The sequence below is a fragment of the Camellia sinensis genome, unplaced genomic scaffold (assembly GCF_055761805.1).
Source record: "Camellia sinensis isolate YWXY unplaced genomic scaffold, ASM5576180v1 Unanchor13, whole genome shotgun sequence".
NCBI classification, from domain to species: Eukaryota; Viridiplantae; Streptophyta; class Magnoliopsida; order Ericales; family Theaceae; genus Camellia; species Camellia sinensis.
In genome coordinates, this window is record NW_028129009.1 from 1,492,217 (window position 1) to 1,516,722 (window position 24,506).

The window sequence follows — 24,506 nt, forward strand, 5'->3', positions numbered from 1 at the left end:
CTAGATAGCTTGAGATGATCTAAATAATAAGTGTACTTTTTAATTTTTTATGAAATATGAATTGAGTATGAGTTGGATTTAAAGTGATATAATTGAAAAGTAATACACTTAAATAAGATGATATAGAATAATAATTTTTTGACTTTTTAATTTTTTTAAGTTATGACAAACAAGACCTTAATCTATCTTCCTCTCTCACAAAAAATTAAAAAAAATAAAAATAAATCAAAAAGCAGTTTTTTAACATTTAATATTTCTAACTTTTTCCTACATTATTTGGCCAACAATTATTGCTGACACATCTGATGACTATCCCGCCAAAACCCATCAGGCGATCACTTCGATCATCATCACTCTCACCCCGAGGACCGAAGCAATATCTGAAAACCCTAAACAGTCACCACCCAGAGAAGAAGACAATCCAAAAGCAAATGGATTTGGGTGGGGGTAATAATAGTGGTGGTGCTAAGCAAGAGCAAGAGCAAGAGCACCTCTTTTTAAGAAAAGGGTCAAAGGTCGAAGTGAGCAGCGACGAAGAAGGGTTCAGAGATGCCTGGTATGTCGCCACTATCCTCAATGTACCCACCAACTCCAACTCCAACTCCAGGAAAAGGAAGAGGAGGAATAGTAAGACGACATCGACGACGACCAACAATAACAACAACGACAAGAAGTACCTGGTTGAGTATGATACCTTGTTGGCAGACGACGATGCCACGAAGCCCTTGAGGGAATTCGTTGATGTCTCCTTCATGAGGCCTGTCGACGACCACCCCCCTCCACATCCCCCTTCTTTCCAGTTGTACGACATTGTCGATGCCTCCTACAGAGATGGCTGGTGGACTGGGATTATTACCCGAATCAACCATTCCCATTCCGACTCCAAGTTTCTTGTCTTCTTTCAGAACCCTCCCGATGAGATCGAGTTCGCTCCTTCTCAGTTACGGCTCCATCGTGATTGGGTCGATCGCAAATGGGTTATCCCTCAAAAGCAGGTTAAACACTCATTTTGTCTCTCTGATTTCTTTCTTTTTTGCCTTTTTTTTTAAAACTAGTTTTTTTTTGGGTTTATAATGCTTTTTGGTTATTTATTTTTACCAATTTTCTATTTTGATTTGGCTTCCACAATGAGTCACAGCTAAGATTGCCGTTTAGGTTGGGCTTGGAGTATGGATTTGGGTAAAGATTTGGAAAGGAAAAAGGAAAATGTGTGTCAAGTATAGGTGAAATGTAGCTATATTTGATTCAAATTTTACCTCCGTTTGCTCTTTCTAAATCCCTACCAAAATCCATGCTCCAAACAACGTCTTTATTAATGTCATAATAATCTACTATTTTGTAGCATTATCTTTGTCTGTTCATTACCACTTATACCTGGTCAGACTACTACATAATCTGTACTGTAGTATTTTGTAGCATTATCTTTGTCTGTTCATCACCACTTCTACCTGGTCAGACTACTGCATAATCTGTACTGTAGTATATTCTTATGTGCTAACTTTATGTGGTACGTTCCTTTATGAATCTACCCTATTGTCTTACTGCTATTTGGCATCAATTTTATTTTTTTTAGTCTATTATACTTGAATGTTTAATTAATTTCATGAACATCTTGATCTTGATATTAACCCTCTATCTCAAACATAAAACTTTGATGGGTTCGTCTGAAATTATCATTTACTGGCTTCAGAGGTCTTGTCGTTTACTCCTTTGTTCTCGTCTCAAATTCATTCTAATCACAACCTCATTAACTGATATATTTGTGGTTTTCATTTCAAGGACTCAGGCCAATACCTTATGAATCTTTTATGCTTTGCTTTTCTTATCATTTCTCTTTTATCCTTTGCTTTGATTATCATTTCTTATTATGGTGCCATTATTTTAATGATCCCATTTATAATGATGGATTTGTAACTCCATTATGCAACATTTTAACCGAAATTATTCAATTACTTCTGAAATAACTCATTCTGGAATTCTCAATGTATGGGCTATATTAGAATATTTCATTAACGTCTGAATTAATTATGTTTCCGAGTTAGTGCAAATTACCAGGGTATGAGAATGCATCAATTCTGTTAAATTTCATTATGTACGGTTATTTTTTGATTTTTTTTTGTAAAATTTATGTTCTATATCGGGTTTTCTCCATTTCTTTATCCCTGTATTTTTTCATCATAGATTGGAAATCATAGATTATTGCTGTGCCAATAATGTCTTGAATCTATGTTTGCAAGTAGCAGGCATTCAATTTCCATGGGACATCCTAATGTGCCCTTCGTGCACGTGTTGATTAATGCTATTGGATTAAATGCAGTACAGCTTATTATTTTGACGAAGTTGGTTTGATTTTCTTTTTCTATATTAGATTCATCAATTAATACAAAAAATGTATGCATACTCAATTGTCATCTTCACATCTGTTAGGGCTCTCATTTTGTCATATTTTGTGCTATGAAGTTGGTCATGTTCAGTCTATTTCTTAGTTAGCTTTGGGGCTACCATATATTCTTCTTGCATGGTTGGCAAGCGGAAGCTGCTTTCGAAGATAGTTTGACAAACCTTTTGGATTGACCTAGCTACTAAAATTGGTTGACAGTTTTTGGGAATTAGACCAAGTTTTGATGTATGTGCACTTCCTATGTTTGCAGTGATATTCTTAGCTCACTGGTTTTAACAAATAAATAATGTGGGTGTTTCCCTGATGATCAGAGATCTTATGTCTATATAGAGCAACTCTTCTGCAAACTTTCACCAATGTACTACATTCTACAATCTATTTAATATGTTTAGTGCTTTTGAACAAGGTACAAGGAGCTGGGATGGAAACAAAACAATCAGAATTTATTCTGTTTACCACATCATAAATTAAAGTGGGGTTTTGATAACGAGTGCCCTAAGGGCATTGGTTAACAAAGTTTAAAATAATGATACATTTTTTATGCTACACATTTTCATAAAAAGAATGTTCAATCATTTTCAGCATGTTAACAGGGCACTCGTTAACGGAATCCAGTAAAGATTGTGAATGAAGAATTTGAATCTGCCAACGAATTATTTTTTAATCAAATTTTTATTTCTTGCATCAATGTGTTCTTCTGCATTAATGTACTTCCTAGTGGCAGGGTGGCAGCACCTTTACACTTCATAATTTCTAAGATTAAACTATTTCAATGAACATCTAGCCATCTTGTTTTAACAAATCAAATAGGAGAAATTCTTAAATGGCAACTATTGTGGTACGAGTACAAGCCACATCCTTCCACCAAAGAAAAGGAGAAATTATAACTTAGAAGTTCAATTCACAACTATTGAAAGATAAACTTCTTTCTTTTTTGTCTTACTCTTTTAGTTCTATTAGCAATAGAATTTTTGTTTATAATATTATCTTCCCTCTTTATTAATATTGTTTGTTTGTTTTTGTTTTTTGAACTTGTAAGATTTTATGTTCATTTTTTTCTCCAATTATGGATAGAGTTGATGACACCTTTTTTTACCATCCAATCAACTTTCAACACTTTAAACTAATTGTGTTTTCTAAATTCTGAAAAGCGAATGATGGGGCCAATGTTTAGCGTGGGAACAGCCGTAGAAGTGTCTTTTGATAAAGAAAATTTTCGTGATGTTTGGTTCCTTGCAAGTTTCCTTAGTCAAATTGGGAACAATGCTTTCTTGGTGGAGTACAATAGCTCAGGTATCAGTGATGGGGCTGGGCTTTCTAAAGTAACTGTGGATGCCCGCCACATCCGACCCTCCCCTCCCCATGTAGAGTATAAAGATTTTGTTTTGTTTGACAAGGTGGATGCATTCTGTGGTTTTGGATGGTGGAGGGGAAATATTACCAGTTTTCTTAAAGATAGGAGGTACGTTGTCCTTCTTAATCATACAAACGAGGAGAAGGAACTCAATCACTCAGAGATAAGGCCTCACATGGATTGGATTGATGGCAAATGGGTTATAGCTTCACAGGTATGATTTTATTATTATTTTTTAAGACTCTTGCTATATGCTCCTTCAAGGGTTTTGTATTACATTTACTTTGATTGTCACCTATTATTGACTTTCTTCTGTTGTCCTCACCTTTCGCCTGTGATTATCATGCCATTTTGTTTAAAATGAGATTCCTTGTTTCCACATTCTTTGTGATAAGTACTTGCCAGCCAAGGGGACAGAACATAACAGCCCTTCCAATCAGTTTTGTGCACATAAAGATAATTTTTTGTAAATGAGTGGATCCAAGTGAGAGTGCAAGCTCTGTTTATGGGTAGATCTTCTGTATTATGGAAACATTCACTTTATATTATCAGAATTTATAAACAAAATTGGAATGAAATAATTTAGGGTCTTCGTAAAATTGAACAAAAAGGAGAAGAGAAGCCTATAAGAAAATATAACGGTGTGTTGGCTTGCTGCCATGGACCCATGAGTCCTTTGCCTTAATATTAGTCCCCTTACTCCCCCCCCCAAAAAAAAAAAAAAAAAAAAAATCTATTATACTGCTATTGGCATGGATAATTGAAAGTACATTAATTTGAGGGACATTTGAAAGAGTTTTATGGTGATAAATAATTGTGTTACCTTGTGTTTTACATTTTCCGTCCCAAACACGCATTAATGTGTACTAGTTGGGAGTTTTTTTTTTAGTAGTGAAGTAGCACTCAAAAGTATGATGAATTAGTTGGTGTAGTTGCATCTATTTGTGCTCTAAGATGGATGATTGGTTACCTCATGTTTTCAGTCAAGTTTTAGTAGTGAATTAGCTCTCAAAAGTATGATGAATTGGTTGGTGTAGTTACATCTATTTGTGCTCTAAGATGGATGATTGGTTACATAGGTATCTTGCTGTCTAAGGCCAAGGCTTTGTTAATGTTCTATATTATACCAAGGCCCACATTCGGTGCACTTTTCATTTTAATCTCTATCAATTCTGAATTGTTGCTGTTTGGCATTACTTGTCATATTTATGGTCACTATCCTAATATTGTATTTCACCTGATTTTTTAAATGGCTTGCTTGATGTTTAAATTGGTTGTTTTTGTTTTGGTATTATATATATTTTTTCTTTTGATGTGTGTATTTTGTACTAGTTTTACAGATAAATTTTGCTTCTAAAATAGTCCTTAGGTTTATCAAAAGAAAATTGACTGATTATTTTTCATGCAAATAATCAACTATGGTTTGGTTTTATAACTAGAACAACTTCAATGACTGTGAGATACATGGTCTTGGGTAGAACTCAACCCCAAAAGTTAGCTCAAGAGGTGAGGATCATCACGCTTATATGCTTAACATTACTCTAGTATTCGGCCGACGTGGGACTTCACTTCACAGACTGCACATCTAGGAAGTTTTGCTGCTGCAAAAAAAAACACTTTGGAGAGAAGAACTTGTTCATTAAAGTCCATGGAGAAAGAGAGTGACCAGGCAAACCCATAGTAAAAAATCACCTTCTTGCCATCTCTTCTACCTCGCTCAAGATTAATAGTATTGGGAATCTGGCTTGAGATCAGAGCCCTCTAGGGCGTCAATCTGTGATTTCTTTTGTTCTCGTTTATTTTGGCCCCCCCCCCCAAAAAAAGGAGCTTTTTCCTCACTCCTTTTAGCATTAATATTTAGGTTTGGGGCTTTGTTTGCCCTCGATCTCTTGCATAATCCTCCATTCTTTGATTTTGTTTTATTTTGTTTTCTTGGACTTTTTTGTATTCTCGTTCATTCCTAATGGTTTTATAGTGTTCAGTGTGATCCTCTTTGATCGATTTGAGAGGGCTGCAATTTTGTTGCTTTGGTTTCTCTCAGATCCTAGTTGATCCCATTTTGATTGGGACACAAGTTATAGTTTGGGTTGGTTTGGTTTCTCTCAAATCCAAGGTTCAATTAGGGTTTAGTTTTCCTTTCGGCTCCTTTTGTTTGTCCTGTCTGTTTCTGTCATGTTTAGGATGTTGTACTCTTTGAAGGTGAGACTCAGGCCTATTTTGGGAAGTGATAGTCTTAGCCAAAAAGCCAATACAAAAAAGTCAACTCTCCTTTCTACTTTTTTGCACTTCTTTTGTAAAAGGCCAAAAAGACACTAAAAGGCCAATTCCTAAAATAGGCCTCAATGATGCCCATAGGAGTCACTGTACCTAATGAGGATCAGATGGAGGACTGGTTTGGAGGAGATGATGAGGAATGAGATGGGGGGGAAGAAAAGATGAGAAATCCAAGCTCACTAAGCAAACCTCTCAACCACAATGCCTCCTTTACAGTTTCAGTCAGTGACATGTACTTCTCATCCCTTGTCTGTGGTGACAACTCTACTGAAAGTTTGAAGTGTGCATCCAAAGGCGTACTTACAGGTTTTGTATTCTGCATTCCAAAAAGTTCAAGTACCTTCTCAAGATAATTTTTGTGAAACAAGTACAACCTTCTTGCTTTCTTGATTCTGCGAATTTTTATATCCAAAATCTTCTTTGTGGCACCCAGGTCTTTCAGCTCAAGCTTACCATTTAGATCACTCTGTCTTGTTGATTTCAGACGTGCTCTTGGAAGCAATAAGCATGTCATCAACATGTAACAACCAGTACCCAAAAGAACCATCTGAGAGTCTCCTGAATACACACACTGTCACGCTCACTCCTAGAGAAACCGCGACTCACCATAAATGTATAAAACTGCTTATGAGTTATGATACTGCCTAAGGTGGTGTTTCAGGCAGTGTAATGATTTTCTCAACAAGTAAACATGATCTTCCTTACCAGAAACAACAAAATCCTTCCAGCTAATGCATGTAAATTATCCTAAATGGTCTTAGATGTGATCGAACTATCAACATTGATGTCCTTACTTGAAGCTATAGATTGATTGGGCTTTAGAAATCAGAGTACTGAAAATTTCTTGTTTTCTTTTGAATAGTAAACATACTTCAAATTTGGGAAGATACCTTTAGAAATGAGATGAAGTGTTTAGGCTAAGATATACAAACGTATAAACTTAGTGCTGCTGTGGAGCATGTGGAAAGATGACAAGTATGCAAGGAAAACAGAATCCAAGGATTCTTAGACTGTGTCACACAGACGCACAACTCATAATGGTTGCTATATCAATGTGAAATCATTTTGGTCTATATTGGGAGAAAGTTTGTAAATATATAAAAAAAAAAATTTGCTTTTTTTGTTTTTGTTTTTTTGGTGTTCATATGTGTATGGACATTAAGTTTAGGAAGCACGGGTGTGGGTATGGATACGGGTATGGTACAGGTACGCCGATATGGCAAATTTAAAAAAATTAAGGTAGGTGTATGGCTGGGGTACATCAATTTTTTTTATAAAATTTATAGCTAAACATCCAACATACAGATCAAAGTTTAGTATCATAATTAAAAAGAGCAATTACAAAATAATTTGTGAAAATTTTCACTTCATTCAAGTATATAATTTTCAAATATTCAAATAATAATTTAAATACATCAATATTTATCTTTTATTTTATATAATTCTAATTAATTTTTTTTATATCTTTTATTTTATATAATTTTGAATTTCTACTACAAGACTACAATAGTAAGAAGGGCACAAAGTGGGTGATTCGCATTACCTAATTGTTTTTGAAGATGATTAAAGAGGAATAAGGCTATAGCTTGCATCAATTTCCAGTTGCTGTGGGGAAAAAAAATGTTAAAAAAAAAAAGACAAAAAAAATAGATCAGAAAAAATCTTAAATGAATTGGGAATATGAAATTTTTTTTAAAAAAAATAAAATAAGAAGAATCTGAAAAACTCAGAAAAAGAGAGAAACTATGAAATAATCTTAGAAATATCTTTGGAAATAAATCTGGAAAAAGAGAGACGAATCGAAGAGGAAGAAGAATTGAAGAAGAATCGAAGAAGGAGAGGAACTCACTGGAATATCAAGCTTTAGTGTCGTCTTCGATGGAGAGCAGATTCGACGAACTCTGTTCTTCAAATGATTTACGATTTCTTCAAACGATAGATATAATTTGCTTTTATGTTTTTTATTACTACTAAACACCCCATATTATTTAATTTTTCAAAATGGGCAAAAGATAATTGCTCTGGTGCCCCAAATAAATTCTGAAAATTTGATTTTGACCCTAGCTTACCCATGGAGTACCCACCGTGTACCCAAAGCGTACCAGATGTATACGGGCTGCATAAAATGTACCTGGTATGTTTTTCCCGTACCTGGTACGCGTGCAGCCGTATTGGTATGCGTATCCATATCCGTATCTGGTACGTACCCGGTACTTGTACGGCAACATTTTTGGAGTACCCGTGCTTCATAGCATTAAGTTTTTAATCTTTTGATTTTTGCCCCAAATTTTTCTTTGCTCTGTTAATAATTTTCCTGCATTTCCTATTATTATTTTTTCTCCCACAAGCTGGCTTTGTTGTGGTTGTCTCACTCACCTTGTGAAGGTTAATTCTCTTGGTGCATGGTTCTTTGTCCTGAACTGGAAAGAAGTATAATTTGGTAGCCCGCTATAATAGTTGATCTTCCATTTGTTCTGTTTTTACTTGCTCTAATTGTACTGTTAACAATATTTTTTCTTTCTCCCTAAGGGAATTGTTGAACAAAAAGGTGAGGTGAACCATCAAAGAAGAAAGAGGGGAAGACCAAAATTACTGGTTGAAAAACCTATAGGTTTGGTAGAAGGTATGTAGTAATTTGAAGGCACTAGTGCTATTTAGATATTTATAATTTCAAAAAATGAAAATTCGCATAATGATTTGTAGGTGAGGAGAAAAATGGAGTTGAAACTACATGCTATCAAATTGTTGCAAAAGATTGTGAAACAAATGAGACTGTGCAATCGACAGAGTCAGGGATCCATTTTCGAGGGATGATGCCCATCAAAGATGATTTTCCTTTACGGTTTTTAATTAAGAAAAATCTGAAGCTCATTGCAGATGATAAGAAACTTCTGAGTGGTCCACGAAGGCACAATCATATATCAAGCAACATAATGAATTTGCCCCTGGCAAAGATTGATAACCAGCCAAATGAAACAATTGCACAAAAGCCAGGTAAGCAACTTAAGAAGCATTCATCAAAGAGTGAATCTCCAACTCAAGGTAGGCAATGAAAATCTGTAGTTCAAGTGATGTAAATAGGAAAATATTTAGTTGTCTTATTTTATTTGGCATGCTTGTACTTTATGATCTTTGGGCCTTCCTGCTATGAGCATATTCATGCAGAATACTCTTCCACTTTTTTCCTCTCTCTCTCTCTCAGGCTACACTATACTAATTTTTAGGTGAGTTTAATTCCTATAAAAAAGGAAATTGCTGGAGTTCTCACAAACAATCGCAAATTTGATGCAAAGTGCTTGCTGGAGAAACTAAGATATTTATTAGAATTTCATTAAACCCCTAGAATTTTTCTTGGTATATAACTCCTATTTCTTTGGATTGAAGTGAACGAAAAAAAAATAAAAGAAAAAGAAAACCAAGTAGGAAAGGAATGGAATTCCCTGTCTGATAATATTATTATCTACCATTTGGCACATCTGGACAGAATGAAGTTTCATCAAATGTATGCATTAAAATGATTTCATGATTTGAGGATATATTTTGGATAATGTTGCATTTATGATCTTGAAGAATTTTACCATAGATGAATGTGGAATATGATAATGATTTCTAGGTTGCTAAGCATTAGATCAGACTGTTTTGTAACATTGGCCAATATAATTTTCTTCCTCCACAGAAACAGGTAGAGCACAATAGAAGTCTTCTTGGAATGCGCTGTATTTGTTTTTTGCTTTTGCAATCATGGTCTTTATTGCTTATTGTAGATTGTCAAAATGCATGCAGAGGAAAACATGTCAAGTTTTTTATTAATTATTTTTTAAAAGCAGATTGTATATCCAAAGATGTTGTAGTTGTTGATGAAATTCCTAGCCACATATTTGATGATCAACCTCTAATGATGTGGTTTGAAGGAATGGACTCACCATCAACTGTGAATGACTCAAGTAAGCCCTTATGTATTCCCAGTGATGTTTGTATTTTGGAATCTGTTTGATTATTATTATTTTTTTAGTTTATTTTTATTGCATAATTTGTTTTTTGTTTTTTTCCTTGTGTCTTTCCTGTCTAGGTGTTGAGGCAAGTGGTAGACAAGATGCAAAAGCAATGCAATCTCCTGCAATTGCTTCCACTTGCATTAATGTGTCAGGAAAGAATAGAGACTGGCCTTTTGTAAAGCGCTCTTCAATCTGGGAAAACCTTGAATGTATGGAAATATTTAAAAAAATGCCACAGCAACCACACTTTCAGCCTTTGGGTAAGTCCAAGGAGGATATTCGTGAAGGTTTAGCTATTGCTAATATGGTGACCTTTGCGAATGTAGTGCTGTGGACATCAAAGTTGCAATTTAGTGATCCTAGAAGCGTAATTGATAGCCATTTGGAAACTCTTTCTGACTTGGAAGCTCATGGGTTTAATGTTGACCCAATAAGAGGCCGTCTAAATGAGTTGCTATCGAAGAAAGTTAGGCAAAGTAAGCTACTGGAGGAATCCAAAGGAGTTGAGATGAAGATAAATGAGCAGGGTCTTGAGAAAAACAAAATTGATGAAGAGATTCATGAGATTGATAAAAAGATGGAGGAGTTGCAAGAAAAGCTTGCTTTAGCTACATCAATGACGAAGATGAAGGATAATGAGATTGGTGCTTTGCGATCAAAAAAGGAGGTCATTGATCGAGATATTCTGAAAGCACAGCTTGATTTCGAAGGACTAGCTGCAGCCCCTCTGTAAGTAGCATGTTTGTTGTACTTTTGTTCTCTTTTGGTTGCACTGCTTTTGGATTCAATAGATGAGACTGACCAATGTAGATAAGTCCTCGCTTATGTTGATGTAATTACGTTTTTGAACACTGTTAAGTAGAGTCAATGGCCTGTTCCAATGGTCAGGGCAACCTTTGTAGGCCGTGGCTCGTTGGGTCTAGGGTTCAATCCGTGCCACGAACCACTATACTATAGTGGCTTATTAACAGCTCTGCTTGTATATGCACTACATCTAATGGTAAATTATGATACTGTGTTGAAAATTATCATGTGGCTTTGCATAGGACAGCTCAAATATTGTGTTATGCCTAAAATGATTGTATCTTGATAAAAGGAAATTTTATTTGCACTTTACAAAAAAATTTCAGTACACCATTTATTTTATTGTGATATAAATTTCTGAACAAAAGTCAATTTTTTAGACATAAACTTCCGAATTCGGTACAAACTAATGAACGGGAATGTTTATATATGAGCAATTCATTTTTGAAAGTTTATGTCCAAACATTCAACTTTTGTCCAAAAGTTTATATCCAAACGGCACATTTTGTGATGTGCAAATAGAATTATCCCTTGAGAGAATATATAAAATAAAATGACTAAAAAGCCCATAAACATCCCTCCCCCTTCCATGTTTCTCTTTCCCCATGATCTCCAACCAACAATTTGTACAAATTTGGTTTGACCCAATCATAAAAGCTGTAGTAAGAACACTATGATTGAGAGAACAATAGACTAGTGGAAAAAAATAGAGGGAAGAAAAAACTGCTCTCATACCAAAGCTACGAACTCTAGAGCACAACCATCGAATAAATTCAATCCAGTGCCTAAAAGCATTGTTGAGGAATATATATCAATGTTTACAGGTAAAAGTAGGTGGTGAACAGAATTTGTTGAAACAAAGCATGAAGTAATGTTTCCATATTTGTAAAACTGAGTTATGTTGTGTAGTGTAGTGTAGTGTAGTGTGGAGAAGTGGGGTTGGGTTCAACAGGTAATATTGTTGTTATGTAATAGATGTAATAAACGCTTGTTTTGTTGTTGAGGGTGAAATGCCCCAGTGAGTGAGTGAGTTGTATATGTATGTATGTATATGAATATATATGCATGAACCAGAACCATGTAGGCTGATGATGAGCAACCACCCTGACCCCCTTGCACACACAACTAACTAACAAACTGCTTTAAGTTTGGGCAGGGCATATATTTGTTTTGTTCTATTCGCAACCTCCCTCCCACCCTCCTCCCTCTCTCCCAGCTTGCTTCATGTGTATATAATATATATGTGCTACAACTGCAAGCCATGCCCTGCAAAAGTTTGTTGTAAGGGATGAACAAACCTTGCCCAACCCATACTTTTTATCATAATATTATTATATAAATGGAAGCAGTGAATTACAGGTTTTGTTCCACTTTTTTTGGCTGGGTTTATTATTTGTTAATTTTGTAGGTATTGTCATGTTTTAGCCATTTCAACAGAAATTGCTCTTTTTTCTTTTTGTGAATGCTTAAAAAATTAATGTTAGGAATATAATTTCTGGTATACATTGGATAGAAAGAAAGAGCAAGTGCAGAGAGAGAGGTATTTGTTTTGTTTTTAGGACACACATGGGAAAGGACTATTAAGGGCAATTAGATTAACATAGTAAAGTGTAATGTTTTTTTAATTAAAAGTGATAAAAAGTGATATTGAGTCATAGTTTAAAGAGATCAAAGTAATTTCTCAAATTATTGAAGTGATAAAATTATCACATATTTGAAGATTTGATAAAATATTTAACCTTTTTTGCATGATCAAGTTGACGACAGGTGCCAACATAACATAATTAATTAATGTGTCCTGTGGAATAGATTAATTTTATTTGTTTTTTAGTTTATTTATTTATTTATTTATTTTTGAACTCTTTTTTTAGTTTAATTTGTTTACTACTTTTTGGCTGCGTTGAGTTGGCAAAATTATAGCACAATATTATTGCCAAGCATGGTGCGGTGTGCATTCCCTCCAAAAACAATAAAAATTAATGGGATCACACAATAACGTTTGAATCAGTTTTATTAGTTTTATTCATTTTTTAAACACCCTAAGTTTTAATGTCAGATTACGCAAACCTCTCCCACCAACAAAATAAAAATTGAAATTTTAAACAACAAAAATATATGTTTTAAACTTTTAATAACAATAATATTTTCAAAATCTTTGATGAACTTCTTTCTAAAGTTTTCTTAATTTTTTAGAAGTTTTTCTTAAAAAATAAAATATTTTAACTCCAAATTTTTAAAAAATAAAACACAAAAATGACCTTAAAATATATTGCAATTTATAAGTTCTTCAAAAAAAGCTGCACAAATATGAAAACTTATACAAATAATTGCAAAATATGAACAATAAAAAATAATTACACTATAAATGGTAACTAAAAAATAAAGAGAATTGGTGATAAATCCAATTTAGAGAGTGTTTAAAGTATTATGTTTAGTGGACATTTTTTGCCTCCGTTTGGTGAGCGGCCTACCTTTTGAAAAATAGTTTAATGAGAAGTTTTTTTTGTTGGTTTTGAAGGACATTTTATTTCAATTTTACCCTTGGATTTTTTTTATTTGTTGACTTTTGCAGACTATCTGTTCAAATTTTTTTTCCTATTTGTTCTAAAAAATTCCCTATCTGTTCAAATTTTTTCTATTTGTTCAAAATTTTCCCTATCTGTTATTTTTTTTCCCATTTTGTTTATCTATTCAAATTCACACCATTTTAAAACTCTCTCTCTATTTGTTTCTCTCTCCACCTCTATTTCTGTAACGCCCCGAAATAAATATAATATGCCATCTAAAACGATAAGTAAATAACAGTATGAATCAGAGTATAATGTCCTTTTATTACATGAGATTCAATTGTGCAAAAGGATGACACATGCGATATATATTCATAAATAGTACATCATGACTCTATAGCATGTATTACCAAGCAGTCATAATGTAATAAAAGTTGAACAGATAATCATATATGCTCTAGAGGCTTACATTTTTCCAAGTCAAGGCGTGGGTACATCGAAAGTGAGTCTAAAACTCAATACAAGTAAAGCCATAGGCTTGTACAAATGTTAAATACAAAATAACAAAATAATAAAACTGCGCCTTTAGCTCCACAATCCTCCTAAGCTAAGTCCTTGGAGGAGGAGGAATATCATCAGCACCTGAAAATGATTTTTCTCAAATAGGGTGAGCCAAAACCCAGTAAAAATAATCTAACACCATATATGAATCTTAATAAAGATATAAGTATGATATGAACATACTATGTTTGTGATAAACTCATTTATAACTCTTTTGCAAAATCATACTATGTTGAATTTATATTTCGATCCATTTTATCTCAATTTATGAGTCATTTTCATTTTATTCAGAGAACCAAACTGAGAATACAACTAATTGAGTCTCTAATCAATATAGCCATCATACAGTTACTTCTATTTGTCATTTTACGGATATTTCGTCCGCGGGAATCGGCAGCCATGTATGCTTGTGGTTTTCGGGACTTTCATCCTGAACACTCCGACTAACTTAATTTAATGGAGTACATCTCTTTTCTTCTCCCAAATATGGAGTATATCCCCTTTGTCTTCCCAAGCATCATATATTTACAATGTATTAAAGATGTGACAACGTTCAATGCAATTAGATGAGAAAATTAGTTTCAATTCACCTAATTCTCATGCAATTCCTACAACAATCAAGGATATCCTTCACCGACAGCCCAAAGCAGATATTTCTAAACAGATGTACAATCTCCAAGACAGATAACTCATCCAAATTTCAGAGTGTGAGGGGTAATACTTATCCAACTCCACCATTTATATAAACATCCATCCAATTTCACATTTTCAATACCAATTCCATTTGTTTATACAAAATAAATATTTGAGACATTTTAGAGCAAACCCTATTTTCTTTCAAAATTCAGCCAAAGTATCAAAATCAATAATTTTATTACAACACAACCTCATATTCACTCACATAACCATTTTCAATACATCCAATGTAAACCCCTCTTTTGATTTTAAATCAAAACCCTAGGTTTGTTCAAAATTCTCCAAAATCACAATATTGTTTATGAAAAGCAAATAACTAAGTTAAAATCCATAGAAGATTGTAGAAAATACCTACCTCAAAGGTAGAAGACGAGCCAAGCAAGGAAGAAACTCGGATGAAGCCGAAACCCAATTATGTTCAGATGAAAATGTAGCCCTTGAGATGCTTTACCTTTTTAACAAAGGCACACGGGGTAGAGGAACCACTAAATCTAGGTGAAAATGTAGAGGGAGAGAGAGAAGCTCTAAATCTAGGATTTTTGAAGTGTTGAGAGAGAGAATGAAATGAAAAAGTGATGTAAAATGTCATTTTTACGAACACAGTCCACTCAAGCTCAAGAAGTAACGCTCGAGCGTCCAGATACAATAAGTTGTTCCGCTCGAGTGCAAGAAGTGATGCTGAAGCGTAGATTACACACTCCCAGAAGTTTTGCAGACAGTAGGCCAACGCTCGAGCGCAAGAAAGGCCGCTCGAGCTGAGACCTCTCAAGCGTAGGAATAACTGCTCGAGCGTAGAATATACTCTCTCAGTAGTTTTGTAGACCTACAAAAGTGCTGAGAATTCATGAAGCCCGCTCGAGCGCAAGAAGTGACGCTCAAACGGAGGAGTAAAATTCTGGGCAACAAAAGTTTGAAAACCAAGCTACTAACTTGTTCCAAACGCAAGCAATACAACCCAATAGTCAAACTCAAGGAGGGAAAAGAGGAACAAGACAAGAACAACAATATAGAAACGTGAAACCTGAGTCCAGAATATCAAATGGGTCGGGTCTAAAACTAAAATTGTTATAACCTCCTCCCTTAAGGAATTTCGTCTTCGAAATTACAATTTAAACTTTAAAATCATGTTTACATCAATTACAACAATGATAATCAATCAATTCTAACACCTTGACCTATCCACCAGTCATTCATTCTCATCAACTCGAGACACAAGTCCCAACATTGACAGTACAGTTCATATTTTCCAAAACATATACAATGTTTATATTAAACTCATGTTTCCAAAACAGATACAACATATATAGTGTTCCTATATTTTATCAACATAACATAATCTCAATACATGCTCAAACATTAACAAATAAGTCTGGATATTTCTCACGGACTTCCAACTCACGTTCCCAAGTTGCCTACTTAACTCTGTGATGTCACCATAGTACTTTAACCATGGGAATTGTCTTGTCTCGCAAGACTTGGTCTTAAGTATCCATGACTTTCACCGGTCTCTCCTCATTCGAGGCATCCTCATCTATCTCTAAGTCAGTCCAATCTAACATGTGCGATGGATCTGGCTCATACTTCCGAAGCATACAAACATGGAACACATCATGAACCATGGAAAGCTGTGGCGGCAAGGCCAAACGATAGACTACCTCTCCAATCTGCTCAAAGATCTCAAAAGGTCCAATAAATCTAGAGGAAAACTTCTCATTCTTCCTAAACCTCATCAAACCTCGCCTAGGTGATATATTCAAGAAAACATGATCTCCTACCTTAAAAGACAAAGGTCTCCTCCTATGATCAGAGTAACTTTTCTGGCGACTCTAAGCCGTGACTAACCTCTTACGGATAAGTGCAACTTTTTCCATCATTTCTCGGATTAACTCTGGACCCAACAAAGGTGCATCACCCACCTCAGTCCAACACACAGGAGATCTACACGATTGGCCATACAAGGCCTCAAATGGTGCCAAGTCAGTACTCGACTTGAAACTATTGTTATAGGCGAACTCCACTAAGGGAAAGTGCCTCTCCCACGATCCCTTAAAGTTAAGAACACAACCCTAAAACATATCCTCAAGGATCTGAATAGTACGCTTGGATTGTCCGTCAGTATGAGGATGATACGCAATGCTAAAAGTCAATCTTGTGCCTAAGGCACTCTGTAGGCTTTGCCACAACAAACCGTGAAATCCGAATCTCTATCCGAAACAATCATTACAGGGACCCTGTGCAACCTCACTATGTCCCTAATATAAAGGTTGGCAAGATAATCTACTGAGTCACTCATGCACATAGGTATAAAGTGTGTCGACTTGGTCAACTACCACCCAAATTGCATCACTACTCTGTTAAGTCCTCGGAAGGCCCACAACAAAATCCATTGTAACATGATCCCACTTCCACTCGGCTATAGGCAAGGGTTGCAACAAACCCGCCGGCCTATGATGTTCAGCCTTCACTTGTTGACAAGTAAGTCACCTTGATACAAACACGGCCACATCCTTCATCATTTCCCTCTACCAAAATTGACAACTGAGGTCGTGATACATCTTTGTGCCTCCCGGATACATTGCAAGGCGTAAATAATGAAACTCTCGGACTATTTCCTCTCGATAAGACTCCGGCACGAAAAGGCAGTCACGGTATCTAACACTCGAGTTGGGATACATATTCAAGCCTTTCTATACCTTTCCATTAGAGATCTTTTCCCAGAGGATTTCTACCTTAAGATCACTCTTTTGCACTTCTATCACTGGGTTCACAAGTGTAGGTTGTGCCACTATCGAAAACAAGGCTACAGACTCCACGTACTCGCCAAGATGCAAGTCAAACTCACCCATAGCACCCAACATCTCCCATTTTCAAATGGCAATACTAGCCACACTACCAATGGATTTCCAACTTAGAGCATCGGCTACAGCATTGGCCTTCCCTAGATAATAATGTAACTTAAAGTCATAATCTTCTATAAACTCTCCTCAGTCTCAAATTCAAGTCTTTTTGTGTAAACAGATATTTCAGATTCTTGTGATTAGAAAACACTTCAAACTTCTCGCCATATAGATAATGCCTCCAAATCTTTAAGGCAAAGATCACCGCCGCTAACTCTAGGTCATGAGTAGGGTAGTTCCTCTCATGTGTTTTCAACTGCCGTGAGCCATAAGCTACTACCTTGCCCTCTTACATCAGTACACGACCCAAACCTTCCTTTAAAGCATCACAATACACCGAATAACCCAAACCCCTCTCTAGAATAATCAACATTGGAGCAGTGGTGAGCCTAACCTTAAGCTCTTGAAAAGCCTTTTCACAAGTCTCTTTCCATACAAACTTAATGTCCTTCCTCATTAGTCTAGTTAATGGTGAAGCTAATCTAGAGAAATCTTTCACAAACTGACGGTAATACCCAGCCAACCCCAAGAAACTACAGATCTCAAAAGCATTTTTAGGTTGTTCTCAATCTTGCACTACCTCTATTTTGGGTGAATCTATAGTCACCACTTTCTCGGATACCACACGGCCTAAGAACTTTATTTCTCTCAACCAGAATTCACATTTCCCAAACTTGGCATATAGTTTGTGGGCTCTAAGTAACTCAAGCACTACCCGCAAGTGTTCTTCGTGCTCCTCCTCAGAGGGTGAATAAATTAAGATGTCGTCCACAAAGACGACTACAAAGCAGTCTAGGAACTTACGAAAAATCTGATTCATCAAATCCATAAACACGGCTGGTGCATTGGTTAGTCCAAAAGGCATCACTAGGAACTCGTAATGGCCATACCACGTACGGAATGCCATCTTCGGGATATCCTCCTCCCTTACTCTCAACTGGTGATAACCCGATCTCAGGTCTACTTTAGAAAAGTAACAAGACCCCTTTCAGTTAATCAAACAAATCATCTATACGAGCCATTGGGTACTTTTTCTTAATAGTTACTCGGTTCAACTTCTGATAATCAATACAAAGTCGCAACGCACCATCTTTCTTTTTGGCAAAGAGAATCGGTGCTCCAAAGGGCGAAGTACTAGGGTGGATAAAACCCTTATCTAGCAGTTATTGGAGTTGAATCTTCAACTTAATCAACTTGACAGGTGTAAATCTATGGTGCCATAGAAATCGGTGTCGTACCAGGCACTAAATCAATTGAGAACTCAATCTTAGGGTGATGTGGTAAACTGGTGAGATCCTTAGAGAAAACGTCTAGGTATTCACAAACTACCCTCGGCAAATCAACTCGGACTTCATCACACTCGTTACCCAAAAAGTTGGCAAGAAGACAACTAAGTTCACTCCACCTACGCGGATTATACATCGGTGATAAGGCTCGGTCTCCTAAGAAATAAAAGCAATCACCGTTCAAGGTACATACAGTAACCCTTTGACGATAACAATCTATGACAGGCCGATACGATGATAACCAGTCCATACCTAAAATAGCATCAAAACTAGACATGTCAATCAACACAAATGCAAAAGGAAGAAGGCGATTGACAACCTCTATGTCACAACCCTGACACCCCTACTCCAAAACAATCTCACCACCAATAAGTGACTCTACACTGAGAGAAAATGCTAACCGAGCCAACTCTAACCCCAGAGCCGATGCAAATGCTGATGAGATAAAAGAATAGGTTGCACCCGTATCAACCAATACATTAGCAATGGAATTGCATAACAAGAAAGTACCTTTCACTACCGAAGATGCTAACACTAAGTCTGGCGCAGTAACAACATACACATGCCTTGTGGGTCTCTACTCAAACTGCTCACCCTTTAGAGCATAAGCTTGATGCATTGACTGAGACGAAGAGGCTCTCTGATTGGCCCTCGAGGCCTGAGTTGACTGTGCAGGCTGGTGGCTCTGTGTCTTCCCCGAACCAGACGTATCAGGTGTGCCATCCAACTATGGAAAAAACCTCTTCATATGCCTTGCTTACCCATACTGATAACAAGTGAGCGACTGCCTTGTCCTCTAGCTCTATCCCTAAGAACGAGCCGAAGACAATGCAAACCGTTGCCTTCCTCCTCTCTGTGGGCAAGCGAAAGACTTGTGGCCCAACAGACCACACTTGAAGCAAGTGAAATCTCCCTGACCAGCTCTCGTAGAACCTGAACTCGGCACTAGAAAAGTGGACCTCGACTGTGCTCCCTGGGACTACTGTGGGGTAGGACCCCTCTGCTTTTTATTGTCCCCTTGGACATCTTGACTCCTCTTGGAGCCCCTCATCCGTTCCTCCTCCATTTACATTATGATCTTAAGATGAGCTACCGCTTCCACAAGGCGTCCGTAATCTCTAATCATTGACTCGGCCACCCTGAACATAAGCCCGGTCTTTAACCTCTTCTTGAACTTTAAATAACCACGCTCCTCAGTTGCCATGAGTTTTGGTGCAAAACTCGACAAACTAGTAAATGTGGCCTCAAACTCAACCACCGGTGTACTCAACTACTTGAGTTAAGAAAATTGATCCCTTAACTTCTCCCTAACAGTGGAAGGCAAAAACTTGTCCTGGAAGGCGTCGATGAAAGCCTCCCAAGTCACTCCAATATGCCCTCATGCATACTTCCAATATTGACCTGTATCTCCCTTCAGTTGGAAGGATGTCAAGGTTATCCTCAAACTTCCATCTTTGATGCCAAGAATCTAAAACGTCTTCACCATCTACTCTAGCCACTTATCCGCCTTTAGTGGTTCCTTGGGATCACCCAAAAACTCATCCGAATTCGAACGAAAAAACTCACTTCAAGAATGACGGCTTTGCCTCAGCTACTTGGGCTTGGACTTGATTCTCAACCTTGAGAATGTCCATAGATTCCTGCAATGCCCTGGCCATTTCGTGGGCTAAGGCGTCCATGGCCTGCTGACCAACTGGTTCGGCCATATTGGCCTGATAACCCCTTTTTCTTGCTTCGGAATCTCATCCGATAAAGGCATCTCATGCCTTCTAGGCCTACCACGCCTACCACCACCACACCCACGTTCTGATATCCTAATAAAGGTAACAAAGGAGATTAGCACATTTATAGATGTGCCGAAACTAATTCACTCGCTCGCGTCCTAATGTAGTAGACAACAGTAATTCACTCCATATAAACACATACAAATTTCCTTCCTAGATAACGATCATCTCACGGCATTGCCAGAGTTCTGATTAGAAACGGTAGTGATCAAGTGCTCTTCCAACAAGACTTCTAGAAATCCATAGACCCAATCAATATCTTAAGAATTAAATTTCATACCCATATAATCATATAAGCATGTTATCACATAGCATACCATACATACTAATGTCTTTATCAAGCAAGACAAACCTATTGTGGTAATAACCACTTCCCACTTACCCAAAGTATTCAGACCCGGTACGCTCTGATACTAAGTTGTAATGCCCTAAAATAAATACAATATGCCATTTAAAACGATAAGTAAATAACAGTATGAATCAAAGTATAATGTCCTTCTATTACATGAGATTCGATTGTGCAAAAGGATGACATATGCGAGATACATTCATAAATAGTACATCTTAAATCTACAGCATGTGTTACCAAGCAGTAATAATGTAATAAAAGCTGAACAGATAATCATATGCCCTAGAGGCTTACATCTTTCCAAGTCAAGGCTTGGGTACATCAAAAATGAGTCTAAAGCTTAATACAAGTAAAGCCATAGGCTTGTACAAGTGTTAAATACAAAATAACAAAATTGAGTCTTTAACTTCACAAAATCCTCCAAACTAAGTCCTTGAAGGAGGCATATCACCAGCACCTAAAAATGATTTTTTCCAAATAGGACGAGCTAAAGCCCAGTAAAAATAATCTAACACCATATATGAATCTTAACAAAGATATAAGGCCCCGTTTGTTTTCAGAGGTAGAATGGAGGGGATTGATAGTGAGGGGATTAATAGTAAGGGGATTGTTAGTGAGGGGATTAATAGTGAGGGGATTGATAGTGAGGGGATTAATAGTGAGGAATTGTTAAATTATTTTTATATAAAATAATAAAACAAATAAAAAATATAAAAAATTAAACATTAATATTTTTTAAAAAATTCCCAATATATAAAAAATAAAAAAAATTCTAATCCCCTCACTATTTTTCTAATACCATCTCTACCTCCTCCTTATCAATCCCCCTTCCAAGGCCTTTACTAATACCAAGGGATTACTAGTCACCTCCCCATCTCTCAAAACAAACACCCCATATAGTAGTCCCACCTCACTATCAATCCCAATCCTCTCCCTATAACCCCAAACAAACGGGGCCTAAGTGTGATATGCATATACCATGTCCGTGATAAAATCATTTATAACTCTTTTGCAAAATCATACTATGTCGAACTTATATTTTGATCCATTTTATCTCAATTCATGAGTCACTTTCATTTTATACAGACAACCAAACTGAGGATACAACTTAGTGAGTCTCTAACCAAAATAGCCATCATACAATCACTCCTATTTGCCATTTTATGATTATTTCGTCTGCGGGAGTTAGCACCCATGTATACTCATGGTTTTCGGGACTTTCACCCTGAACACTCTGGCCAATTTAATTCAATGAAGTACATCCCCTTTCTTCTCCCAAACATGGAGTACATTTCCTTTCTCCTCTCAAGCATCATATATTTACAATGTATTAAAGATGTGACAACGTTCAATGCAATTGGATGAGAAAATTAGTTTCAATCCACATAATTCTCATGCAATTCCTACAACAATCATGACTATCCTCTACCGATAGCCCAAAACAGATATTTCTAAATAGATATACAATCTCCAAGACAAATAACTCATCCAAATTTCAAAGTGTGAGGGGTAATACATATCCAACTGCACCATTTATATAAACATCCATCCAATTTCACATTTCCAATACCAATGCCATTTGTTTATACAAAATAAACATTTGAGACATTTTAGAGCAAATTCTATTTTCTTCCAAAATTCAACCAAAGTATCAAAATCAACAATTTTATTACAACACAACCTTATATTCACTCCCATAACCATTTTTAATACATCCATTTGTAAACCCCCCTTTTGATTTTAAACCAAAATCCTAAGTTTGTTCAAAATCCTCTAAACTCACAATATTGTTTATGAAAAGCAAATAGCTAAGTTAAAACCTATAGAAGAGTGTAGAAAATCCCTACCTTAAAGCTAGAAGACGAGCAAAACAAGAAAGAAACTCTGATGAAGCTAAAACCCAACTATATTCGGATGAAAATGTAGCCCTTGAGATGCTCTACCTTTTTAACAAAGGCATACGGGATAGAGAAACCACTAAATCTAGGTGAAAATGTAGAGGGAGAGAGAGAAGCTCTAAATCTAGGGTTTTTGAAATGTTGAGAGAGAGAATTGGAACAACCATGACCCCGTGATTAACTATTAATCCATGATTAAACATGCCTAATATGTAATTAAGAGGAAATCATGTGTTTAGTGCATGAATTATATGCCATTTGCATTTATATCTATCTATCGTAAAAGTATTTGTTTGTCTTTTTGTTTTATTTTGCGAATTTAAGGCCTTAGCGGCATCCGATTATGAAATTAACTTGGTTTATGTGTGTAAAAGATCAGAAATTAAGCCCCAAATTAAGTGTGGGCGTAAGCACTGAGGTCGCCCTAAAGAGGTGACTAGGAATGAAAAAGAAGCATGGACAAAAGCCCAAGGGAAGTGGGCCAAAAGTGGGCCGAAGTAGGTCCGACCCACTAGGGGTCCAAATGGACTTTGCGAAGGAAAATGCCTAAGTCAAGTTGTAGAGGCAACAAATACAACGGTGAAGTTGCGGAGGGAACATGTGCAGCGGGAAAGTTGTTGAGGCACTTTACCTCAGCGCCGCTATTCCTAATATTTTTGGTTCTACCGCCATTTGAAGTTGCTGAGAGAAAGAGAAAGCCGACGCAACTAAGTTGTAGAGGCAACACTTGCGACGGCCAAGTTGCGGAGGTAATTTGTCTCAACGTTGCCATTCCAAGTAGCTTCGGTACCGCCGCCATTCCAAGTAATGTCGGTACCATAGCCATTTGGAGTTGCTAAGGAAAGAAGAAAACCGAAGCAACTAAGTTGCAAAGGCAGCACTTGTAGCGCCCAAGTTTCGGAGGCATTATGTCGGCGCCACCATCTCTAATATTCTCGATTCTGCCGTCTGAACTTGTCGTAGGAAATGGTTACCTCAGCAACTACGACCGCAGCAACTAAGTTGCAGAGGGAATACCCTGCCAAGGTGATAGCAGCCTTTGAGAGAGGCTTCCCTCTGGAAGTAGAGGCTAATGCTTGGCGCTCATAGCAAACCCCAAGGCATTACTAGCCTAAGGCTGATAGCAGGCCCCAAAGTTTATTTAATTTGGCACTGATAGCAGGCCCCAAGACTTACTGGTTGGAGCTGATAGCAGACCTAGAAATACCGGTTTACTTCAGTAATCCCGCGAAGGTGGGAGCAGGGTAGCTCGAGTGTAAGGGACTCCCTTCCCATTACCCAGGTCATGGACCTGTCTTAGTTGCACATGAAGGACTAAAGAAGCCCCCTTGGGCTTGGTACTAAGGCACAACATGGCTGATAGCAAGCTTGGCTGTGGCCTTCGCCTTGGGAAGCTGGGGAGTTTGTGGTTAGGTGGCTAAAGGTGGAGGCTTTGTTGAGGTGAACACAAACATAACTGATAGCAGGCTAATGGAGTCCTAAGAATGCATGTACTGGCCAAATAGAACTGAGAAGGCAAGTGCAGTGGCAAGGTTCACCGCTGCAAGTGCACTTGCTGAGGTTCAGGCGGAGAAGGCAAGTGCAGAGGCAAACACTCTCGCTGCAACTGCACTTGCTGAGGCTCAAAAGGGAGTTGCAGCACCAAACACTCCTATCGCAACTAAACTTGTCGAGGCTCAAAAAGGTAGTTACGGAGGCAA

At 36.9% G+C, this 24,506-nt stretch overlaps 1 protein-coding gene across 2 annotated transcripts; it reads left to right on the forward strand.

Annotated features, from left to right (window-relative positions):
• Window positions 1–284: 284 nt before the first annotated feature.
• Window positions 285–11,052, forward strand: LOC114316596 (DUF724 domain-containing protein 6). Of its 2 annotated transcripts, none has more exons than XM_028263289.2 (6): window positions 285–995; window positions 3,553–3,969; window positions 8,559–8,652; window positions 8,733–9,023; window positions 9,857–9,973; window positions 10,099–11,052. In XM_028263289.2, exons 1-6 carry the CDS (start codon window positions 306–308, stop codon window positions 10,755–10,757), a joined length of 2,268 nt encoding a protein of 755 aa, XP_028119090.2. In that variant the 5' UTR covers window positions 285–305; the 3' UTR covers window positions 10,758–11,052. The 2 variants fall into 2 exon arrangements, with proteins under 2 accessions (XP_028119090.2, XP_028119091.2); XM_028263290.2 differs by having other exon boundaries at window positions 291–995; window positions 3,799–3,969.
• Window positions 11,053–24,506: the final 13,454 nt, after the last annotated feature.